This window comes from Panthera pardus, unplaced genomic scaffold, assembly GCF_024362965.1.
Source record: "Panthera pardus isolate Hobbes unplaced genomic scaffold, ASM2436296v1 HiC_scaffold_2, whole genome shotgun sequence".
Classification (NCBI taxonomy): Eukaryota; Metazoa; Chordata; class Mammalia; order Carnivora; family Felidae; genus Panthera; species Panthera pardus.
Window position 1 is genome coordinate 122154190 of NW_026526765.1, and position 24076 is coordinate 122178265.

Genomic DNA, 24076 nt, shown 5'->3' on the forward strand with positions numbered 1-24076 from the left:
GTAGCCGGAAGTGATTTTGTGCTCGGCGGAGGCTCTCTAGGCGTGTGGGCCAGTGACTCGATAGCCGGAAGTTATCCGAGTTGAGGCTGCGGAAAGCCCAGACGATCTAGACAGCAGTCAGCGCTAGTTGGCGTAAGTATGGCAGAACGTGCAGCACTGGAGGAGCTAGTGCGACTTCAGGGAGAGCGCGTGCGGGGCCTCAAGCAGCAGAAGGCCAGCGCTGAGCAGGTGCGACCCAGGTGGCGGGGAGAAGCCAAATTAGGGCCAGGGAGGACATAGAGCTGGGTGGTCTGCATAGAGGAAAAAGATGTGGGAAAAGAGACCAGACTAGTGGAGAGGAGCAGGGCCTGTTTGGGGAGGTGGCCGGGGTAGGACGAGGGAAGGAAAGCTGGGCCTGGAGAGCTAGATTCTGATGAGGGAGGGATACTGAATGAATGGCTGAAGAGGGAAGGGAGTGTCAGAGTGATAGACCAGCCCCTGCTTTACCCCCACAGATCGAGGAGGAAGTGGCAAAACTACTAAAACTGAAGGCACAGCTGGGCCCTGATGAAGGGAAACAGAAGTTTGTGCTCAAGACCCCCAAGGTAAATATAATTTCTTTTCAGAGTCTCTGGGAGGGCCCTTAATTCCCCTCCTAATGGTGGATGTGCTTGTTTCCCTGAACAGTTGCTCTGGGTGGTGGGCTGAATTGGAGCCTGAGTCATTCTGGGATAGCAAAGGGATGGCAGAAACTAGGCCAGCTGGTTGCCTAGGGGAGTATGCCAGCTACTGCCACTCCTTCTTTCATTCAGCAAATATTTGTTGAGTGCCTACTATGTGCCAAGCACTGTAGGAAGTAGTGAGAGTATACCATGGTGAACAATACAGCCTGTCCTCATGGAGCTTACATTCTACTGAAGGAAACAGACTTAGGACAAATAATCCCACTCTTGAATATGTAATTATAAATTGTGATAAATGACATAAAGAAATAACAAGAATTCTCTGAGAAAAATAAGAGAGAACTAGAGTTTGAAAAAGCATCCCTGAAGAAGTGATATACTAACTGACATAACACTTAAATGGGAGGTAGCTAGAGGAGTATGGAAATCCTGAAGGAGAAAAGAACCCTACTAGTTTCCAGGAACTAGAAAAAGACCCGTATGAGTAGAACCAAATACAGCGGGAAAGTACAGTGGAATGGAATGAGGTTGCGGATTACTAGCCCAGCCTCAAGGATTTCAGTTCAGAGGCCACACTCTTTGTAAGTTCTGTAAGCACAACTATTTACCATGGTTTATTTACTCTGAGAGGCTGAGACTAGGTGTCTGGAACTGAGTAGATATTTAATAAACGTATGTGAAATTGGATTCCAAAGGAGAGGGGTCTTCCTTGTGTTGAGATGTCACCTTTTAAGGTTAATTCTTTAGGCTCCTAAATTCACTGAGCTATTCCTTTCCACACACAACTCATTTCAGCAGTTAAAGAGACAATGTAAAATCACAGAGCAGTGATAATCAATAGTTATTCAAACTATTTGGTGAAGATTAATGGGGAATTTGTGATCATTCAGGCTGGCCTCACTTAAATCTAACAATCAGTCTTAACATCGCTAAAAGTAGGACAGCCAGATATTATGTTGCTCCTGATGTGATGCAATAAGAAGTACACAGCACCACCTATAAAGTATTCTTGCCAAGAAAAATTGAACCTGAATCTAATCAGGTCTTCTGACCTAACTACCAGTTTACCAGAAATAAGGGAGATGGAGGAATGTGTTAAGTGACACGTTGAATATATTGTTAATAAAATCTAGAATATGAAAAGTTCTTTAGGACAAGTGATTCAATTTCCTCAACAAAGAAATGACACTTCTTTAAAAAAGGAAAGGAAACTTTTGTAGATTAAGCAGACAAGAGACAACAAACACAATGCATGGGCTTCATTTAGAATCTCATTAGAACAAGCCAATCATAAAAAAATATTCTTGAGGCAATTGGAGAAAATTAAACAGAGCTGGAGTATTAGATAATATTAAAGGGTTGCAGTTTGTTTCCTTGGTTTAATAAACGTAGTGTTTTGGCTTTTTTTTTTTTAACTGTGTACATTACAGAATCATACTGAAATATTTATTGACAAACTGGTATGATGTCTGGATTTACTTTAAAACGCTCCAGAAAAAAAAAATGTTGGGGCTTAGATAAAATTAACAGATGCTGATGGTTATTGAAGCTGGGTAATAGATACATGGTGGTCTATTATACTCTTCTCTATAATATGTGTTTGAAAATGTCTATACTCTTTTAAAAGAAAGTGAGACTATATTGGAGAGTTAATATCCACTTTGTTGAAACACACTGAAGTGTGATTTATATTAATAGAAAATTCAGTATTATGGGGACAGGACTCTTTCAAGAGGTTTTTGTGGTCAAAATTATTAAAAAAAATTTTTTTAATGTTTATTTTTGAGACAGAGACAGAACATGGGCAGGGGAGGTGCAGAGAGAGAGGGAGACACAGAATCTGAAGCAGGGTCCAGGCTCTGAGCTGTCAGCATGGAGCCCATTGTGGGGTTTGAACTCACGAACCACAAGATCATGACCTGAGCTGAACTTAACTGAGAAATTACTCATTTTATTGAATATCAACCCTTGAGTACACTCTTTTTTTGTATTCTGCGTCATGAAATGGGAAGTATACATAGAGCACTTCTGCATTCTAAGGTAGGAAAAACACACCCTTGTATGAGTTTTAAGCTGGACTAGGTACTTTTTTCACATAACACCTTTTTTATTTGAGAGAAAAACCGAAAGACAAACTTTTGTTTTTAAGATTTGGGTATTTGGCAGACATTTTCATGAAAATGAATGAAGTGAGCTTTGTCACCTCAAGGAAGATATCTGACCATATTTCTACTGGTGATAAAATTCAAGCACTCAAGTGATAGTTAGGGTTTTAGGAAACTTGTATCTTCCACCATGAACTAGACAGCTTCCCAATACAGTAAAGACTTTCCTCTCGAGATCTGTGTTGCTATTAACAAATGTGCTTTCTGATATTGTATAATGTAGTGTGTAAATATTTGGAAGATCTGTATAATTTATCAATGAACCAGTATTTTCCTCATGACCAACGTATGATGTTATAAAATCATGCATGGGTAAAAAGCTCCATTTAAAGTACAACAAGGAGCTGGGGCACCTGGGTGGCTTAGTCAATTAAGCATCCAACTTTGGCTCAGGTCAAGATCTCGCAGTTAGTGAATTTAAGCCCCGCATCGGGCTCTGTGCTGACAGCTCAGAGCCTGGAGCCTGTTTCAGATTTTGTTTCTCCCTCTCACTCTGCCCCTCCCCCACTCATGCTTTGTCTCTGTGTCTCTCAAAAATTAATAAATGTTAAAAAAAAATTTTTTAAGTACAACATGGAGCAATAGATATTTTTTAAATTATGGTAAAATATATGTAACACAAAATTTGCCATTTTAACCATTTTTAAGTGTACAGTTCAGTGGCATTAGGTAGGTTCACATTGTTGTGCAACTATCACCACCATTCTTCCCCAGAATCTTTTCATCATCCCATACTGACATTCTGTACCCAGTAAGCAGTAACTCTCCACTCTACCATTCCTCTAGTCCCAGGTAACCACTGTTCTACTTTCTGTCACTATAAATTCTGGGTACTATATATAAATAATGGATTTTAATGTAATAGTATGAAAAGTAATCAATGAAGTTTCAGAATCCACATTGCAACCAGTCTTTAAGAAACCACCATTTGTTGGATTTTGGTATAGTTTAAGAAGAATATCTACAGTTAGCTGAAAAGTTTATTAAAATATTCTTTCTTTTACAGTCACACATCTTTGTAAGGCTAGGTTTTCTTTACGCAACCAGAACAACATATCACAACAAAATTAAATGCATAAAGTGTGTATGAGAATACAGTTGTCTTCTGTTAAGCCAGACATTAAAGACTTGCAAAAATGTGAATCAGCATCACACTTTTCACTAATTTTTGTTTTGTTTTGTTTTGGAAAGTAGTTACATTTTCCTAAAATTTCTTTTTTTTCAATTTTTTGTTAACGTTTATTTATTTTTTGCGAGAGACGGAGTGTGAGCAGCAGAGGGGCAGAGAGAAAGAAGACAGACAATATGAAGTAGTCTCCAGCTTCAAGCTGTCAGCACAGAGCCGGACGCGGGGCTCAAACTCATGAACTGATCATGACCTGAGACGAAATTAGATGCTTAACTGACTGAACCCCCCCAGGCGCCCCTCATAGTTTTAATTTCTAATATAATAAACATTGATAGGTATAATTCACTTTGGGGTCCTTAAGAAATGGTAAGAGTTTAAAGAGGTCCTAAGACCAAAGACTTGAGAATAGAGCATAGATGCCCAGAATAGAAGCTCTGACCTGAACGAACGGCATTCTAGTCCTGACCACCACAGAACTGCTGTAATGATTTAACTTCTCAATATCCTGTAATTCATCCATAATTTTGCCCCACCTATATCAAGGGCTATTAGAAACAAATTAGAGAAGAAATAATACTTATTAGATTTTTTTTTTTAAGTTTTGTTGGGGGAAAACATTTCTTATAAAATTTGGAATTTAACTAGCTAAGCCAGTTTCATTTGGTTCTATACATGTCATCAGGTAGGTATTTTCTATTAGGCAGGGAAATGTTCTGGTATCACATAAAAAGGTTTTAGGAAAACTTCTCAGAAAATAGCGTTCTAGAAAGTAGAACCAAGCTAAAAAGGGGATGGAATTTAGAGGGGTATTAGCAAATGGGTGTGATAATTAATAGGGAATTGTTTGTGCTTGCTTTAGAACTCAGTAGCCTGTAGGAAAATTTAGGTTTGGGACATTGTTTGCCTTCGTTATCACTGAGGTCATGCTTTTATATTTCTAAGCCTTAATGTTCTCTGTTTTTAAATCCCATCCCTGATTCTGTGGCTGATTTCAATTCCCAAGGGTACAAGAGACTACAGTCCCCGGCAGATGGCCATTCGGGAGAAGGTGTTCGATGTAATCATCAGCTGCTTCAAGCGTCATGGTGCAGAAGTAATTGATACACCTGTGTTTGAACTGAAGGTGAGGGATGGGTGAGGAGAAATTGCGTGGTGGAAGAGTGGATATATAAACAACTAAGAAGATAAAGAGACAGTGAGGGCCCAAAGGGTGTCTTTCCTGTTGTGGACAAAGACCAATATTTTCTCCAGTGAGAAAGGAGACAGGCTTGGTCTTGAAGGAGAGGCCCTGCTTTTATTTACCTTGGTAAATGGCTGGTGGCTTACAAAAGAGAGCCCTTCTTTTTAGTGAAATTTGTTATGATCCTATTTACAGTGAATTCCCTGGTACATCTACTTGGGATGTTTTGAAATACACACAGACCATACATATAAAGTATAAATATGCAACTAGTTTCCTGTTAATGTACCCTGAGAATGTTTCTCGTTCTTTACTATTAAGAAAAAACATTGCAGGGTGCATGGGTGGCTTAGTTGGTTAAGCAACTGACACGTGGTTTTTGCTCAGGTCATGATCTTGTGGTTTGTGAGTTCAAGCCCTGAGTCAGACTCCATGCTGACAGTGCGGAGCCTATTTGGGATTCTTTCCCTCTCTCTCTGCCCCTCCTCCTCACGTGCATTCTCTCTCTTTCTCTCTCTCTCTCTCTCTCAAAAATAAACTTAAAAAAAAAAAAAACAAAAACCAGATTGCTTCCTGGTTAAAACCCAGTGACTCCCATTATATTTATCACAAAATCCAAAGTCTGTTCCTGCTTACGAGGCCCTACATGATCTGGCCATTTGCCTACCTTTTCCATCTCTTCCCTTGCTGTTCTTCCCCTTGGCTACTATGCTACTCTGGTCTTCTTTCTATTCCTGCAACATTCTAAATATATTTCTATCTCAGGGCCCTTGTACTTTTTCTTCTCTCTTCCTGAACTCCCTTTCCCCTAACTCCTAGACTTTAATTTCAGATTAGAGATGAAAGATTTTAATTTTAGATATAAACTCAAATGCCATTTTTCAAATGGTCCTCTCCAACTATCTTGTCTAAAGTAGCCCTTGTCTATCACAGGACCTGTATTATTTCCATTCGAACAGCTATCACTAACTGGAAGTATCTGTTCGTTGGTTACTTTGCATTAGTGTACTGTCCATCTCTTCTCATTAGTATGGAAGATCCATGAGGGCACAGATTACCTTTGACTAGTTCACTGATGTGTAATCAGTGCTTAGAACAATATCTGGTACTGGTGGGCATTCATCTGCAGGGCAAATTCGTAGAAATGGAATTACCGTGTCAAAAAGTTGTACTCATTTATGTTTACCAATTGTATTCATTTCCTAGGGCTCCCACAATAAAGTGCCATAGACTGGGTTACTTAACAAATTTAATGTCAGGAGTCTAGAAGTCCAAGATAAGATATCAGCAGGGTTGGTTCTTTCTCAGGGTGAGGAGGGAAGGGCCTGTTTTAGACCTCCCTCCTTGACTTGTAGATGGTGTCTTTTTCCCACTGTCGTCACATCATCTTCTGTGTCCAATTTTCCTATTTTTTATAAAGACATTAGTTATATTGGATTAGGGCCTATCCTAATGACATCATTTTAGCTTAACTACCTCTTCAAAGACCCTATCTCCAAGTAGAGACACATTCTGAGGTTACTGGGGGATAGGATTTCAATATATGAACTTTGAAGAGGACACAGTTCAGCCCATAACACCAATCACTATATGAGTGTTTCTGTTTCTATACACTGGGAATTTTCAGGCTTTTAAAACTTTGCCGTTCTGGTAGGTGAAATATGTTATCACCTTACTGAAGGCATCACATGGCAAGAACTACTTCAGTTTTGTCTTTTGACATTGCTCAAACCTCAGGCATCATAAAAACATTTAAGTGTGTTGATCTAATAACCCGCTCTTAGAAGTTAAGCCTCAAAAAACTATATATTCAAAAGAAAACACTATATGCTGAACTATATTTATTGAAATGTTAGGGAACTTTTTTTTAATTGGAATGACCTAAACAATTAACAGTAGAACACTAGAAAGGAAGGAAATACAGAGCTGCTTCTCACTGAAGTATTATGCAGCTTTTAAAAATAATACTTCAGGGGTGCCTTTGTGGCTCAGTCGGTTGAGTGTCTGTCTTTGGCTCAGGTCATGATTTCACAGTTCATGGGTTTGAGCCCCACATCAGGATCACTGCTGTCATTGCTGAGCATGCTTGGGATCCTCTGTCCCTCACTTTCTCTGCCCCTCCGCCATTCATGCTCTTTCTCTTTCCCTCTCTCTCTCTCAAAAATAAATTAACATTTAAAAAAAAAACCTTCAGCTCTGTCACAAAATGGAAATGTGATAAGCAGAAAATGAAATTGATATTTCCTTTTGATTATAATTAACATCAAATATATAAGCATTGGGATAGACAGCAGAAGCACAGACAAGTTGAAACTGGTCATGTTAGGATGGTGGGTTTTTGTTTTAATATTTCTTTTTAAATTATATATGTGGCACCTGGGTGGCTCAGCTGGTTGAGCATCCAACTCTTTATCTCAGCTCGGGTCATGATTTTGTGGTTTGTGAGTTCAAGCCCCTTGTTGGGCTCTGCACTAACAACACAGAGCCTGCTTGGAATTCTCTGTCCCTCTCTTAGCCCCATTGCACTCATGCTCGCTCTCTCTCTCTCTCTCTCTCTCTCTCTGCTGCTTTCCCCTGCTCACACTCTCTAAAAAAATTAAAATTAAAAATAAATTTGTTAGATTTATCATCATGGCCACATTTTTTAATATTTTCTCCAGGAAACACTGACTGGAAAGTATGGAGAAGACTCTAAGCTTATCTATGACCTGAAGGACCAAGGTGGAGAGCTGTTGTCCCTTCGCTATGACCTCACTGTATCTTTCTAAACCTGGGCTCTTGGTACTTTGGATCAATTGGTTCTCATTGGGCTGAGGCTAATTTCTAACCTCAGGTATGGGGATAGCTAGACATAGATGGGATTAAATATGATGCTTGTGGCGATCAGGGAAGTTACTTGTTTAAACCAGGAATGGGACTTTGGCTAAACAGAACATAGCCTTAAAAGTCTTGTGAATCCTGAGTGAGACCTCCACGTTATGTCAGGAACCAGTTCCAACTCAGTGATTAATCCCTTGGCTCTAGAATATCTCTCCCCTGCCATGTCCAGTGGACAAAGTTCTCCTCAGTTGACCAACAGAATGTTTCCTTTATCTCTAAGCTATGTCAGAGAATCATCTGCTCAGAAATCCTACACAGAGACTTTCTACTCTCTGGCCAATCTGCCCAGCACCTTCCCATGTTCAGCATTGCCCAAGGGAGACGCTAACCAAAGAGAAAGGAACCTTAATCTTTTTTGAGACTTCTGCTGCCCCTTGTAGTAACAAAGTTGATTCTTTTTGACTTTCAGAAATGCACTTTATCTTACAGAGGGTGGTTTTACTCACACAGAGATTAGACCCCAGCTTCTGTTGGTGGTGATAATCAACTGCCACACTGTGAGAGCAGGGGGCTTTCTCCTTAACTGTTATCAGGTTCCTTTTGCTCGATATTTAGCAATGAATAAACTGACCAACATTAAACGCTACCACATAGCAAAAGTATATCGACGAGATAACCCAGCCATGACCCGTGGCCGATACCGGGAATTCTACCAGTGTGTGAGTATGTGGGGCATGATGGGTAACTTCGTCCTCCCTCTACTAAGTCCTCAACTTAGTAGAATCTACTGACTACTCATGGTGTACTGAACAAACTGGAAGTTCCAGCTAATGCTAACCTTTAGATTTCTTTAATATTTTCATTTAGAGAGTAGGAATTATTCTCCCCATTCTACATAGGAGTAAACTTGAGACTCAGCAGGATGAAGAGATCATAGGGATAAGAAAGCCAAAGTCGGGAGTAGAACTTTTGGTCCAGTACTCTTTATATTAAACCAAAGTGATCAAATCACAGCAAAGGATGAGGAAACGATTTGACGTATCATCCAGATCATCCAGGGTGGTGGCAAAGCTTCAGAATAAATAGAGAAAATGACTAAGAACTAAGGCCATATATTTGCCTCCACGGTGTTAGGAGGAAATAAGTCAAAGTGAGTGAGTGAGATAATTAAGGAATGTAGACGAAAAGGAATCCAAACCAGTAAGAGACTCAAGAATGCTGGGAGTTTCCTCTGGGCTGCTGATCACACAGATAATGAAGAAAGTGGTCTGTGCATGAGTGCAAACAGGCCTTCATAAAGAGAGAGCAGAGAGCCCAGGAGTCCCCCCTCCAAACCATCACTTAAGAAGGTTAAATCCCTGGGACACCTGAGTGGCTCAGTCAGTTGAACATCTGACTTCGGCTCAGGTCTGATCTCACAGTTCATGAGTTTGAGTGCTGCATTGGGTTCTATGCTGATAGCTTAGAGCCTGGAGCCTGCTTCAGATTTTGTGTCTCCCTCTCTCTCTGCCCCTCCCCTGCTCATGCTCTCTCTCTCTCTCAAAAATAAACAAACATTAAAAAAATTTTTAAAAAGAAGGTTAAACCCCTGGGGACCTGTAGCTACTTTCTCCCTGCAGGACTTTGACATTGCTGGACAATTTGATCCCATGATCCCTGATGCAGAGTGCCTGAAGATCATGTGTGAGATCCTGAGTTCACTTCAGATAGGTGACTTCCTGGTCAAGGTAAGAATTGAATGGGTCTGGGAAAGCAGAATTGGGCTTAGCCTCTCACAGGAGAAGATTTTTGTGCAGAGAGACCAGTAGCCCAAGTGACCGAGACTATTGAGGCTCATGTCACGTAAAGAGGTTGTCTCCTCACTATGCCTTGGGTCCCTGCAGGTGAATGATCGGCGCATCCTAGATGGGATGTTTGCCATCTGTGGTGTTCCTGATAGCAAGTTCCGTACCATCTGCTCCTCAGTGGACAAGCTGGACAAGGTAATGACCCAGACACTTCACTCCTCTTTTCTCAGATCCCACCCTGCTCTGAGAAATGTAAAACAAGATCAGGAGAGAGGGGGGGTCTGCCTCTATGCTCCTCCGAAGATTAGCCCCAGAATCTAGGTTGAAAGGCAACTTCTGCTCCAGAAATGCCCCCTCAGAATGGCCCACACTTGCTCTGCAGTGGATAAGCTACTTAAGGGTCCCTTACTGGTTTCTGTCTGCCTAGGTATCCTGGGAGGAAGTAAAGAATGAGATGGTGGGAGAGAAGGGCCTCACACCCGAGGTAGCTGACCACATTGGGGACTACGTCCAGCAGCATGGTGAGGCACAAACCCTGCCTCTCCAAAAGCCATCTATCTGACTTAAAATCTTCTGTGTGTGTGTGTGTGTGTGTGTGTGTGTGTGTGTGTGTGTGTGTATACGCACACATACGTGTATAGGTCAGGCAAAAAGGTAAATCCTCTACCTTTTTCCTCTTGTCAGTCAGTTGGCTTACAAATATATCTCCCCAGGTGGGGTATCCCTGGTGGAACAGCTGCTCCAGGATCCTAAACTGTCCCAAAACAAACAGGCCTTGGAGGGCCTGGAAGACCTAAAACTGTTGTTTGAATATTTGACCCTGTTTGGCATTGCTGACAAGGTGAGTCAGGTTGGGGGTGGACACCTTAGCTGAGCTCTGGGGTTTCAGATAGTTGATTCTCATCTGGTATTGACTATGATCTTGTCCCCACAGATCTCCTTCGACCTGAGCCTTGCTCGAGGGCTAGACTACTATACTGGGGTGATCTATGAGGCAGTGCTGCTACAGACCCCAGTCCAGCCAGGGGAAGAGCCCCTGGGTGTGGGCAGTGTGGCTGCTGGAGGACGCTATGATGGGCTGGTAGGCATGTTTGACCCTAAAGGACGCAAGGTGCCATGTGTGGGGCTCAGCATTGGGGTGGAGCGGATCTTCTCCATTGTGGAGCAGAGGCTAGAGGTAAGTCCTGGGGGAGGGTAGAAGCAGTCTGGGCAGTTGGTGGCACATGAGCTATCTTCTTTGATCTTGAAGGGGGCAAGTAGTACTGTTTTGGGCAAGGAGCATCTTTGCAAAGAGCTGGAGAAAAGGTGGTTGCTGTCCTTCATACACTCCCACCCCAGTAGAGGCCAGTTTTATGGATCTCTGATCATTCTTTCTTCACAGAATTCTTTGCTCTGGGTCCCTACTTCCCTCAGGGCTGTTAGGAGTCATGTCTGGTATATCCAAAGATCCAGATCTTCTTCAGAATACAGAACAGTTAATATTTTACTACTCTGCTAGGTACTGTGCTTGGTGCTTTTTGTGCATTATCTAGTAAAATTCTTACACAGCCCTCTGAGAGTAGCTATTTTTATTATTTACATTTTCTAGGCAAGGAAATTAAAGCATTATAGATCATAATTTGCCCAAGGTTGTGAAACTTTTAAGCAGCAGAGTCACAGTTTGAATCCAGGCAGCATGACTCCAAAGTCTTACTCCTAACCACTCTGATACTGTCTCCAAGTGGTAAGCATGTGTCTGAGACCTTGGGATTCCCCAGGTGGCTATCTTGACTCTCTGGCCACTAGAATCAAGGGAAGGCCCTCAGGGCCTCAAGCATTCCTTTGCTGCTGCTCTTAACTGGCTGGTTGCATTCCCCTGGGGAATGCTCTGGCAATAACCTTCCCACTGCTCCCATCCTTTTCTCTGGAATGGAAACCACCCATGTTTCCCAGTTGAGATCACTGTTCCAGTAGTCATCTGATGTTGTAAGAACTATGAAAATAGTTTTCTAGAAAAAGACAAGGCACAGGGTGCCTGGGTGGCTCAGTTGGTTAAGTATCCAACTTCAGCTCAGGTCATGATCTTGCAGTTCATGAGTTCGAGCCCCACATCGGGCTCTGTGCTGACAGCTCAGAGCCTGGACCCTACTTCAGATTCTGTGTCTCCCCTCCCCTCTCTGACCCTCCCCTGCTCGCACTCTGTCTCTCTGTCTCAAAAATAAACATTAAAAAAAAAAGAAAAAGAAAAAGACAAGGCACAGCAGCAGCATTCTCCCTTTCCCCCCAACCACCCACACCCTGGGTTGGGCCCTATGGCCGAAGTACAAGAGGGACAGTCTTTTGACTGGGCACATAGTAAGTGAGAATTAGAACTAGGTGAGCTTACAGTGTCACTTCTGTGTGAATGCTCTTGTGAACGCTTAAGGTACTAAAAGGAGACAAGTTTGAAGTTACTGTATGTAAACTACCTTTACTCTTGCCCTACATTATCTATTCTGGCAAGTCATATGTACAAGCCAGTCAGTTCCTTTCTACATCTTCTAAACACTACCTTATGCCCAATTGCTAGAGAAGACTGGGCCCCTGTGTTAATGAAGCTCCCAGAGTTGGGCCTGGTCTCTCAGAATCCTGACAATAAACAGCCTGTTCTGTTTGCTTCTTGAAAGTACTGTAAAGGGTAGCCCAGCTCTGTGACTTTTATCTGCCCCTTCCCCAGGCTTTGGAGGAAAAAGTCCGGACCACAGAAACACAGGTGCTTGTGGCATCCGCACAGAAGAGGCTGCTGGAGGAAAGACTAAAACTCGTTTCGGAGCTCTGGGATGCTGGGATCAAGGTAGAGGAGGCAAGCCCCAGGGAGGCAACAAACTTGGGAGTGCTGGGCACAGACTAAGTAAAAGCTCATCCATAGTGACTTCTTGGGAGTAGAGCTAAGCACTTGGGCCCCAAGTAGGTTGTCCCTGAGGACAATAGAAGCCAGTTCTCATCATCTGCCCTGGTCCCCTGCAGGCAGAGCTGCTCTACAAGAAGAACCCAAAGTTGCTGAACCAGCTGCAGTACTGTGAGGAGGCAGGCATCCCACTGGTGGCCATCATTGGTGAGCAGGAGCTCAAGGATGGGGTCATCAAGCTTCGTTCGGTGGCCAGTAGGGAAGAGGTACGTAGGTGGGCAGGAAGGCTGAGGGACAGGGAATGTATGCCATTTTGGCAGACCAATGCCCATTGAAGACCTGAGCAAAACCCTGGCATTCCCGTTAGTACTTACTCAGAATGAACTTAACCTGTTAACTTAACTTAATCCCATCTCCATCTATACCATGTCTCTGGCTCCCCCCAAGGAGCACTGTCTGTCTGAGGTGTTTGCCTGCCTTCCTTATCCAGCTGACCCAAGCCTGATGGCCAGAGGAAGGAGTGGGCCCTCAGGAGTAGTGGAGTCACAGATGCTCATACTACCTTTTTACCTCATCCTGGCCAGGTGGATGTCCGAAGAGAAGACCTTGTGGAAGAAATCAAAAGGAGAACAAGCCCGGCCCTTTGCATCTGCTGAGTTGAGCACACTATCAGGAGAAAGTGGGACTGGCACTATTTGAAGCTAAGACAGAACTCTACCTATGTACATCAGCAGCTTTGCACATTTCTGTTCCAGCAGGAAGACCTGAACAATGGTCAGAACACAGACTTTTTATTATCATTATTTTATTGGTAATCACAGGCCAAAATGGTCAGGTATTACACCATTTTTCATAGGAGGTCCTGGGGGTTTAGTCCAGTCTGCGCTACAGGGACCCATCCTAAGGTCTCCCCTGCAGGATGCTAACCAAATGGAGGGAATGCTCTCCACAGCCAACCGTCAAAGGTCCAATAAAATGACTCAACCACTGGAGCCTGCTTGTGTCACTATTGCTTAGCCCTGCCTTTCCCTGTGGGAGCCTGGGCCTCCCATTTCAACCACTTAAGCGGTGTAAAATGGGGAGAAGAACTTACATTAGGCGCCACGAGCTCTTCCCCAGGGTGAAGGGTGCCCTCAGCCAGCGCACATCCATGCCCTAGGAGGTGAGACTGCGAGCACATCCACCCGCTAAGGTTCCTAGTTTTCACCTGCGGGTAGGAGGTTTCTGCAGCGCACGTGCAGTGGATACCCCCACCCCCTTGGGAGGCGGGGTCGTGTTCAGAGCCAATGAGAGCTTGGGGGGTGGAGGGGTAGGGAAGCTTCCAGAGGCAGACGGGGGAGGAGGTTATAAAGCGAGTACAGAGTAGCTGGCGGGATAGCCATGCAGTCCAAGCGGGAATGTGAGGTAAGGTGGTTAGCGAGATGGGGTCGACAAGCGCCACCAGCGCTGGGAGTGGGGACTCCTTGGGCTGCAGCTCCACAGGCGAGGTGGCGGCGGCGCGGTGATCCGCCATTCCAACCAGCCCTTTCCCCTTCAGCTGTGGTGTGAGAGGGTGAATCCGGAAAACAAGGCAGCTTTGGAGGCATGGGTCAGGGAGACGGGCATCCGCCTGGTGCAGGTGAACGGGCAGAGGAAGTATGGCGGGCCACCCCCAGGTACGGTAGTCCCACCCTACGCCATCCTTGATGGTCCCGGCTGGCACCCTCTTGGGGGCGGGCGGGGCGGGGGGGGTGTTCTATCCCGGGGCTGTGCAGTCAGAAACCTCTAACCCGTTGCACCCCTTCCACCCAAGAAGCTGAGAAAACTTGTCTGTAGCTCTCCACCCACCCCGCCCGTCCGCCCCCTCGAGGGAGGGTGCCGGTCTTAAGGTGCACCCACTCTGCTAGCCCCGTTGTTAGTTCGGGCGCCTAGTTATGCCCGCGAGTCGGGGTGCGAGTGTTGCGCCCATTTCACAGATGTTTGCACATGGGCTCTCTCGCGCTGGGTTCCTGGGTTCGAACCTGGAACCATGCGGTAGGATGACGGTGCTCCTTTCCCACCCACTTCCCCCAGGCTGGGTGGGCAGCCCGCCGCCGGCCGGCTCAGAGGTGTTTATCGGGCGGCTGCCCCAAGACGTGTACGAGCACCAGCTGATCCCACTGTTCCAGCGCGTGGGCCGGCTCTACGAGTTCCGCCTGATGATGACTTTCAGCGGCCTAAACCGTGGCTTCGCCTACGCCCGCTACAGTTCGCGGCGCGGCGCCCAGGCCGCCATCGCCACGCTGCACAACCACCCGCTGCGGCCCTCCTGCCCGCTGCTCGTGTGCCGCAGTACTGAGAAGTGCGAGCTGAGTGTGGACGGGCTGCCTCCGGGGCTGAGTCGCCGCGCGTTGCTGCTCGCGCTGCAGCCCCTGGGTCCCGGCCTGCAGGAGGCGCTGCTGATGCCCAGCCCTGGGCCAGCGCCCGCGCAAATTGCGCTGCTGAAGTTCAACTCGCACCGCGCCGCCGCCATGGCCAAAAAAGCCCTAGTGGAAGGTATGGGAGCTAGGGGGTGGGGGGGGCCGCTGGTTGGGGCCAAACACATTATGCCGTGCACTTTTACACGTCAGCATATAGTGTAAAGAGCAAGATAGTAGCGTTAAGAATCCCTGAGTTTTCGACCTCATGCTATTTAACCTGAGATTTTTAAATTTACGTTTGTGCTACCTACCAGCTACCATCTATGGTAACTTTAAAGCTTTCCAGGCATTATCTTGTAACTTAATCAGCATCCCAGTGACACACACAGACTGATCTTCCTCTTTAGATATGAAAAGAGACAGTTTTGAGATTGATTCGCCCAAGGTAGTCCTACCGAGTCTACCTTTTATCTACTGTAGAACTTCCTTCCTCAGGCTGTTTTGAGAATTAGGTGGCACTTAGCACATTCCCTGATTCTTGGCAGGTATTTGCAGTAAAGGTTAGCTATTATGATGGTTATAAGGTAGACAAAGCCTGCATCAACCAGCATTCCAACAAGGAAATTTAGGAGATAGCAGTTACTACACCCCCTTTACAAAGAAACACAATGAAGCCTGGAGAAGTTGCTCAAGGTTACACTACCAGGAAATGGGGAGGCTAGAAATTAAACAGGCTTGTGTTGATAGGGCTTGGGGGCTCAGGATCCAGGGGTTCGACCTGCCCTTGTCTCTGCCTTTTTTCTGCAGGGCAATCACGCCTCTGTGGAGAGCAGGTGGCCGTGGAGTGGCTCAAACCAGATCTGAAGCAGCGACTCCGCCAGCAGCTGGTGGGCCCCTCCCTGCAGTGCCTACAGCCAGAGGGCAGTCGGTTGGCCCTGGCCAGGGACAAGCTGGAGTCCCAAGGGGCTCGGGGTGCCCTGCAGCTGTTGTGCCAGCGGATGAAGCTGGGCAGCCCTGTGTTCCTCACCAAGTGTTTGGGCATGGGCCCTGCTGGCTGGCACCGCTTCTGGTACCAGGTGGTGATCCCTGGGCATCCAGTGCCCTTCAGTGGTCTCATCTGGGTTGTGCTGGCCCCAGATGTGCAGAATGGGCATGAGATGGCTAAGGATGCTGTGTCTGCAAGGTTGCTAGAGGCACTAAGTGCCTCTAGAGCCAGTCTTATACCGACTGGTGGGGCTGAGGCAGGTACCGTGGTTAAGCAGTGACCATGTCCTCTTCACAGGCAGCCCAAACGAGTTGACAGAGCCTGCATCAGTCCCCAGCCCAGCAGGCCTGGGCAGCCACCATCAGATTTCAAACGGGGAGGAAGATGGGCTCTGCCCTACCTCTGACACAGCCTCCCCTTTGGGGCAGGGCCCCAGTACACCTGGGACAGCTCTGGTTTGGCTAAGTTGTGGTGAGGGACCTTGCCATGCCCCTCCCAGCCCAGGGACTAACCTTGGCCCTTTGGTATTCCTTGGCCGTTCTGTGTGATACATACACAAACCTTCCTCCTCCTCCCACAGCTTAATATGAATCTCACTTCTTATTTTGTTGATTTGTCATTTTTGTTGATTTTATTTGGGGGCTGGCTGAGCCAAAGGTTCAGAAATCTGCTTTATGTCCCCAGTACTTTACATTCTGGTGTATGTGTGATGTTGGGTTTTTCTATGCTGGTTGTATTTATATTAAACGCCTGGTTGGTGTACACCTGTGTCCGTGCTGTCTTGCCCCAGCTGCGGGCTTCTCTTACACTGGTAGAGTAGCCGCTACAGGGCAAGTGCTTTGTCACGCGCGCCCTCGGTCCTGCATCTCTAGCTATGCATCTTGTGCGCTGCACAAGAGTATGATAAATAAATAGCCTCTCTGGTATCCAGCCCAGGAAGCAAGACTTCCCCAGGGAGGACCCATCTTGAGATTCACCTCATCCCCTCAATCACTTTCATCCTCACTCTCCTCCCCTTCCTTCTGAGCTGTGGAGCCTTCTTCCTCCCTGAGTCCTGCAAAGAAGTCATCTGTGCTCCAAGCCTTACTGCTTAGGGCCCGGAGGGGCCCTCCCTTTTTCTTCCGCTGGCGGTAGTCATCCACTACCACAGTCCGCAGCTCGGCCATGTTCCAAAACTTAAGGCGCTGGTCATGGCCACTGCTGGCCAGGAAGCAGCCACAGTGGGAAAGGGCAAGCTTCTCCACAGGCTCTCCAGCATGCTGGCCCACAGTGCCCACCACTCGGTTTGGAAGGATATTGACAGCCCTGGGCAGAGAGAAAAGAGTGTTGGGTCCTGGCTGGTTGGGTCTGACCCTCATGTGATCTTAGGACTCTCCAGTTTCTCTCACCTGATGATTCCATCAGTGGAGCCAGTGCACAGCAGGCTCTCAGTGACTGGAACCATGCAGTCAATAGACTCAGCTCTTAGGGCAAACCGATCACTTGTGGCCCCAAAGCCGTTCCAGTTGAAGAGATATATAGTACCTTCACTGGAGCCACAGGCCACCTTCTTTCCATACTGTAGGGAAATGGAGAAAAACATGTCTGTGGCACTCCTTCAGACCAGATTGCTAGCATAATCCCAAACTCTCATACCCATCTGTACTTTCATGAGGGTGACCGAGGTCAGGTCTCCAGACTGCGGCTCTGAGAGCAGTTCAAACCGGCGTCGCCTGATGTTGAAGACACCAAGGCAGCCATCCCCACTGTAGAGAGAGCAGAGCAGCAGGCTTGGCCAAAGCTCCCAGTGAGGGAGACATTTAATAGGGAAGGGGAAGCAGCTTTGAGGCTGTACCTGGCTGTCAGCAGCAGCTTCTTAGCTGGGTCCAGAGTCATGTCGGCAATATACTCCTCGTGCTGCCGCATATCCATTAAGGGGCCCTCCTTCCGCTGGTCCCAGAGCCGGATGCCACCTGTGTCATCCCCAGTGGCCAGGACATGCTCATCTACCAGCAGGAGACTGTTGATGGGGGCACTAGAGGTACGGAGCTTCTTGAGCCATTTTTGTTCCAGTAGGGACTTAACCAACTTACCCTTGACCTCAACACACAATTGGCTCCCCTTACCCATGAGCCTTGGATATGCGTCTTTCCAGTCGGCCCTGCTCCACATCTAGAACGTGGATGGCTTTGTCCTTGGAGACAGTAACAAGTTCTGGGGGAAAAGGTGCTCAGGTCATGGTGCTGCTCACTGATCCCTTGCCACCGTATCCCTGGCTGCCTTCCCCAATACTCACTCTGCCCATCTTCAGAGAAGACCACGGCTCGACAGGATTTGAGGTGGTGACCTGAAGACCAGAGCTCCTTGGTTTCTCCCTCTTGGCAGGAGTAGGAAAAGCTGGGGGGGGGGGGGGGGGGGGGAAGGAGGGAGGAGACTGAATGACCCCAGATCTTGGCAGCATGGAACATAAAGACTACTCAACCTTCCAACATACCTAGGAACTCACACTCGCACACCACCAAACCCAAAGAGCTCGCCATCCCATTTTTCCGCTTTCAGTGAGCTTCAAATGTTCTGTCTTTAATTCAATATACGTTAATTCAAAGTGTATTTGCTCAGGATTTTGTAAGCTGACCCCACAACATCATTACAAAGCAAAGCCCCAGCCTCAGGAAATACTAGATCTGGACCACTATGGAGAGCATGAGATATTTACTGAAGTCAGAAGAGCCCCAGGAGCTGGAAATGTAAAAATCAACAAGACAGGGCTCTTGTACCCCGGGTAACAACTGATTACAGGACACTGTGGCCACATGGCCACATGATGAAAAGGAGGTAGGATCAAAATGGAGGTGGAGCAGAGAAACACAAGACTGAAAGCTCAGCTTTGAGGCAAATACTTGTCCACAGTGTATTACCAGTGCCTACCTCAGAGCAGATCTTCAAAAAGGACCAATGACTAAGTGCTTGCCAGTGAGTTTCAGATGAGCAGAACTGTATCTGCTTATTGTTTGCTCTGTCCCAGTGCCTTAAAGATGAGAGCCCTGGAAAGCTAAGGTTACGAAATGAGTTGGGTCATGTAAAGCAATTCACCTGGCAGATACTGGAGGTACATATCAATGTCTCTTCTAGGGTAGAGACAAGGAATGAGGTGGGTTCCACTGGCAGGAGTGGAATGGCTGAATCTGGAAAAATGAGTTAGACTAGACTTGGGATCATAGGCCAAGCAGAATTATGAATTTAGTCCTATGGGAAAAGGAACCTCTTTGGAATGGTCATGGGAGAAGTCAGAAACCTGCCAAAAGGCAGTGGCTGGGAGTAGAGAAGAGGAGAAAAACCTGACGCAATGAGGGTGTGAGTAAAGCTGGAGGTCCAGAGGTACTCCCAAGTGTATGGCATGAAGTATGAAAGGCAGTAGAACAGAACCCACATTTGTTGAACTCCGGTACTGTAGTATATACACCTGACACTCTGCAACATAGGTACAGACATACCTCCTTTCATTGTGCCTCACAGATACTGTATTTTTTACAAACTGAAGGTCTGCAGCGACTCTATGGTATGTATGTCTATCCATGCCATTTTTCAATAGCATTTGCTTACTGTGTGTCTCTGTGTCACATTTTGGTAATTCTTGCAAAATTCCAAAGTTTTTCATATTTGTTATAATGATCTGTGATCGTGATTATGACTCACTCAGATTATAGTCAGTATTTTTTTAGCAATCAAATATTTTTTAATTAAGGTATGTATATTGTTATTTAGACACAATGCTAATGCACATTTAATAGACTACACTATCGTGTAAACTTAACTTACACGCACTGGGAAACCCAAAAATTCCTATGACTCACTTTATTGCAATGGTCTGGAGCCAAACATGCAATATCTCAGAGGTAAGCCTCTATTATTATTCCTATTTTTGAAGACGAAAATATGGAAGTTAACTTGCCCAAGGTGACTGAAGCTAATGAGGAGGCTGAGGTTTAAATTCATTAAGTAAATCTGACAGCACAACTCTTCTGGCTAAAACCTTCAGTGGCTTTTCACTGCTTCCACCCTACTTCTAGTTCAAAATCAAACACGTATTGAGCACCTACCCTTGTCTAGAAGCAGGAGATATAACGGAGAACAAAACGGACTACAGAATACAGAAAAGTGTTCCTCAAACTCCACTCATGACCCATTAATGAGCTGCAACCAGCATTTTATGTGTGTGCCTGCAATAACGATTAATAAACAGATACATTTAAAAGATAAGAGGATGAATAAAACACAGTTAAGGGGGAAGTGAGCGAGGGCCAGGTAGTCAAGACTTTAAAAGCCAGATTAAGGAGTTTGGACCTAATCCTAAAAACAAGATAAACTATTGAAGGGTTTTAATCAAGAAAGAGAGGTGGTGGGTTTTGTGTTTTTGAAAGATTAAAACAGGCAAGAAGCAAAGTGGGGGGACCGCATTGGCCTTGTTTCAGGGTCAGGTAACTAACTGGTTTAAAACCAAATGCTGTTGAACGAATAAGACCACTTCAGTCTTCTAAAACTTGTCTCCCTGCAACTTTTCTCTCCTCGTCCCACCTCTATCCCTGGGAAGCTTCCAGATCCGGCAGACCCCAGCCCTGCCCAGCACTTACACGTACACGTCCCCGTCCACGTCCCCCGCCGCCAGAAAGTTGCGGGTCGGATGGAACGCCAGCCCACTGGCTGGAGCTTCCAGCACGATGTCTTCCGGAGTGTCCCGGATGCGGATTGGGGCTTCCGTGGAGTTGGGGTCTTCCTCGTCGTTCTCATCCTCCACAGGCCTCTCCTCACACGTGCGGTCCATGCACCAGAGGAATCCGGACCGCTCAAGAGCGCACCGGTAAGCCCAAAACCGTTCCACACGGCTGGAGGAGGGGCCCAGATTCCCCTTCCGCCTTTGGGGCGGGGCCGGAAGTGGCGCTAAGACGCGTAAAGTCCCGGCAGGCTGCAGGTGTCGTGGGTGTAGTGCATCCCAGGGACCTGGTCCTCAAGTTGTAGTTCCCCGTGTTGCCGTGGCCCTTTTTTTTGGCCAGGTAGACGGCACAACCGTCATTGCTCTCCTTGGTCAAATCACCTAAAGTTAGGAACTGCCTTTAAGTCCTTTCCCCTCATCCTGATCGATGCTGACAGGTAGGGTACTCCCTCCCGCAACTATAAAGGATGATTTGCCGCCCTCGAGATAGCAGAAGGGGACGCCAGCAGTTCGTGGCTTCGTGAAGCCCATGGACGGCCTCTAGGTTAGTCCTGCAGCAGCGAAAGCCCCACACCGCGAGAATTTGATACGCGGGGTCTTGGACAGCAAGCACCTCAAGCGCACGCTTAAGCTGCTGCGTTGCGTGCTCCACATCTTCCGGGCCAAAGGAACAGCGTCCTGCCGGTTCCTACAGTTTGGCTGCATACTCTCAGTGGGGCAGACCAACAGTGCTCAGAGCTGCCAAGGAGTTGCTGAAGAGGAAAATGGGCACAACAGTTGACGTTCTGAACATTCTGGTTACCAAAGGCTCCATAAAGATGGGAGCACTCTCTGGTGGGGAACATAAAGAGCACAGCTTCTGTGGTTGAAGAGAAGTTTCTCACATAACTGTAATGCTAAGCCTTCTAAGACATATGCTGATGCCCAAAGCCCTTAATAAGAGGTGAGTGAGGTGAGGGACCTCAGAGAAGCTCTATGTCCTGTGTGAATGGAAAAGTTGCCATGTGGTGTTGGGGGTCCTTGTCACTCACCATGTGGACAACCAGAGGACGTCGGTCATGTCCACAAGTCTTGGTGATATTTGCAGAAACTGATTTTAATTTTTTTAATATATTTTTTAATGTTTATTTCGAGAAAGAGTGTGAGCAGAGGGGAAGGGCAGAGAGAGAGCAACACAGAACTCAAAGCAGGCTCCAGGCTCCCAGCTGTCAGCACAGAGCCCGATGGGCGCACAAACCCCATGAGATCATGACCCACAGATCAGGAGATCATGACCTGAGCCAAAGACCCACCCTTAACCGACTGAGCCACCCAGGCACCCCCAAAAATTTTTTCTAAGGTAAGCTCTACAGCCAGTATGGGGCTTGAACTCACACCTTTAGTTCAAGAGTCACATGTTCTACTGACCAAGTCAGCCAGCCAGGCTCCTCTGTAGAAACTGATTTTTATTATTTAACATAACCTCAAGATGTTATTGTCTTCATAATATAACCAAATATAAACCTTAGAACTGGATCATTTGGCCCTTTCTCTTATTTCCTCCCAGTTCAAAATGCTTGCATTTCTTAATAGCCAGCATTTTCTTAGATCTGCTGTTGGGCTCAATACATTCAACCCTCGGCACAATCATCTTTGTGATCTTAGGCTTTTGCTAGAAAATCAGTTTAGTGTGCCCACCATAACCACTCTGCTTCCTGTCATAACGCTGCTTTCCCTGGGCTTACAGAGAATCTTTGCCTTTTTTGTACTGTGTACACTCTGTGGGGTTGGTGCTTGCCATACTTCTTGCAGAAAGTCTGGCAGGTTTTAGGAACATTGACTATGATTGCAAGAGCTCTGCTGCCATGGAAAGAAAGAGCCAGAAACAATTTTTTTTCTAATGTTTTTTATTTATTTTTGAGAGAATGCAAATGAGGGACGAGCAGGCTCCATGGTGACAGCAATGATCCTGTCGTGGTGCTCAAACTCACGAACTGTGAGATCATGACCTGAGCTGAAGTCAGATGCTCGACCGACTGAGCCACCCAGGCACCCCCAGAAATGAATTTTAAACTGAGTCAACTCCTAGGTCTTGTTTTTTAAATTAAGCTCTATGCCCAACATGTCATTTGAACTCATGACCCTGACATCAAGAGTCACATGCTCTATGGACTGAGCCAGCCACACACCCCCAAACGCCAGGTGTTAAATTTAATGACCCTCTAGGTATCTTTATCTGAGCCAGGTTTCTGTGACCCTTAACTGAGACCACTGCTTCAACCATGAGACCAGGATGTCCTTTACTGTCTGATATTAGGCATTCTAGGTGCTGTTGCAGACAAGGCCCAATTTCATCCTTCTAGGTGCCATGCACAAAGCTGGCTTCCTCAAATGATCTTGCCCTATCAAGCTAAAAGTGACCAAAAGCAAGGCAAAAAGTTAAGGTGGCCTTCTACCTTTCTTGGACAGGTCTTAGGCTCAGGGTAAGAAGTGGCAGCTAGGCATCCAGTCAGAAAATAAATGATGACCCTATGAGCACCAGACCTTAAAGTGCTAGCAATGAGCAGAGAGGGGGAAAAGGTTGGGGATGGAATGATTCGGAGGCCAGGGACCCACCTTGGGCATTGACAAACATTTCAGGGTGTTGAAGGGCACCAAACCCTGCTGGCCTAGCATAGGGAGCCCCCCCAAGGCACTTACCAGGATTATCTCTTCAGCCAGAGAATCAGCAATTTGTGCTTAGAATTACTAAAAGCACGGGGCGGGGGGGGGGGGGGGGGTATAAATTCATTTTTATTCCCATGATTGTCCTCAGGTACCTTCACCTAGAGCTTAGTCCTGCACAACCTTGAAATGTTCATTTTTTATTCCCATGATTGTCCTCAGGTACCTTCACCTAGAGCTTAGTCCTGCACAACCTTGAAATGAGACTGGTAGCCCATTGGGTGGACCCGAATTCCCAGGGAATCTCTGTCCTAAGAATAGGCCACATATGGCCCTGAATGCCTCTGTTATTTGAGACCAATCATCCTTATGTTCCTGTTTACCTCTTGCCCATCCGTGAGGTCATTACGTCCTTCTCCACTAGGCGTCCTGGCTAGGATCCTTATCCAGCAATCTAGAACCATGGCTTAAAGAAGGTCTGAGCTAACTTTCCACATGTACATTTTACACAATCAGTGGAATTCCTCTTGGTGATTCAGGGGTCCTGAAAGGAGGATGCTGAACACAGAGAAGACAGCATAGCAGGTTAACAAGGTTTTGATTTTTTTTTTAAGTTTATTTATTTTAAGAGAGAGAGGGAGAGCGGGGGGAAGGGTTTGCAGAGAGTGAGGGAGAGAGAGAATTCCAAGCAGCCTCCACACTGTCAGAGCGGAGCCCAGACACAGGGCTTGATCCCACGAACCATGAGATCATGACCTGAGCTGAAATCAA

The 24076-nt window shown here is 46.3% G+C and overlaps 3 protein-coding genes and 1 pseudogene across 6 annotated transcripts; 2 read left to right on the top strand and 2 right to left on the bottom strand.

The window, feature by feature from the left end:
* Positions 1–44: 44 nt before the first annotated feature.
* On the top strand, positions 45–13601 carry HARS1 (histidyl-tRNA synthetase 1). 4 transcript variants are annotated; one of them, XM_053907416.1, is made up of 13 exons: positions 45–132; positions 495–584; positions 4960–5079; positions 7797–7892; positions 8550–8675; positions 9576–9683; positions 9840–9938; positions 10171–10264; positions 10457–10584; positions 10678–10920; positions 12439–12555; positions 12729–12875; positions 13194–13601. In XM_053907416.1, the coding sequence occupies exons 3-13, from the start codon at positions 4987–4989 to the stop codon at positions 13263–13265; spliced, it is 1323 nt and encodes a 440-aa protein (XP_053763391.1). In that variant the 5' UTR covers positions 45–132; positions 495–584; positions 4960–4986; the 3' UTR covers positions 13266–13601. The 4 variants fall into 4 exon arrangements, with proteins under 4 accessions (XP_053763391.1, XP_053763389.1, XP_053763390.1 ...); XM_053907414.1 differs by having other exon boundaries at positions 73–228; positions 12729–12816; XM_053907415.1 differs by having other exon boundaries at positions 73–228; positions 10678–10824.
* On the bottom strand, positions 13385–20884 carry WDR55 (WD repeat domain 55). Its single transcript, XM_019424414.2, has 7 exons — positions 20583–20884; positions 18248–18348; positions 18078–18165; positions 17807–17986; positions 17618–17717; positions 17361–17530; positions 13385–17277 (listed from the first exon to the last, which is right to left on the bottom strand). The coding sequence occupies exons 1-7, from the start codon at positions 20771–20773 to the stop codon at positions 16959–16961; spliced, it is 1149 nt and encodes a 382-aa protein (XP_019279959.1). The 5' UTR covers positions 20774–20884; the 3' UTR covers positions 13385–16958.
* Positions 13685–16734, top strand: DND1 (DND microRNA-mediated repression inhibitor 1). Its single transcript, XM_053907678.1, has 4 exons — positions 13685–13729; positions 14027–14264; positions 14662–15123; positions 15795–16734. The coding sequence occupies exons 1-4, from the start codon at positions 13685–13687 to the stop codon at positions 16250–16252; spliced, it is 1203 nt and encodes a 400-aa protein (XP_053763653.1). The 3' UTR covers positions 16253–16734.
* Positions 20885–22095: 1211 nt separating the features above from the next.
* LOC109252090 (60S ribosomal protein L36a-like) lies at positions 22096–23276 on the bottom strand (annotated as a pseudogene).
* Between the last annotated feature and the right edge of the window lie 800 nt (positions 23277–24076).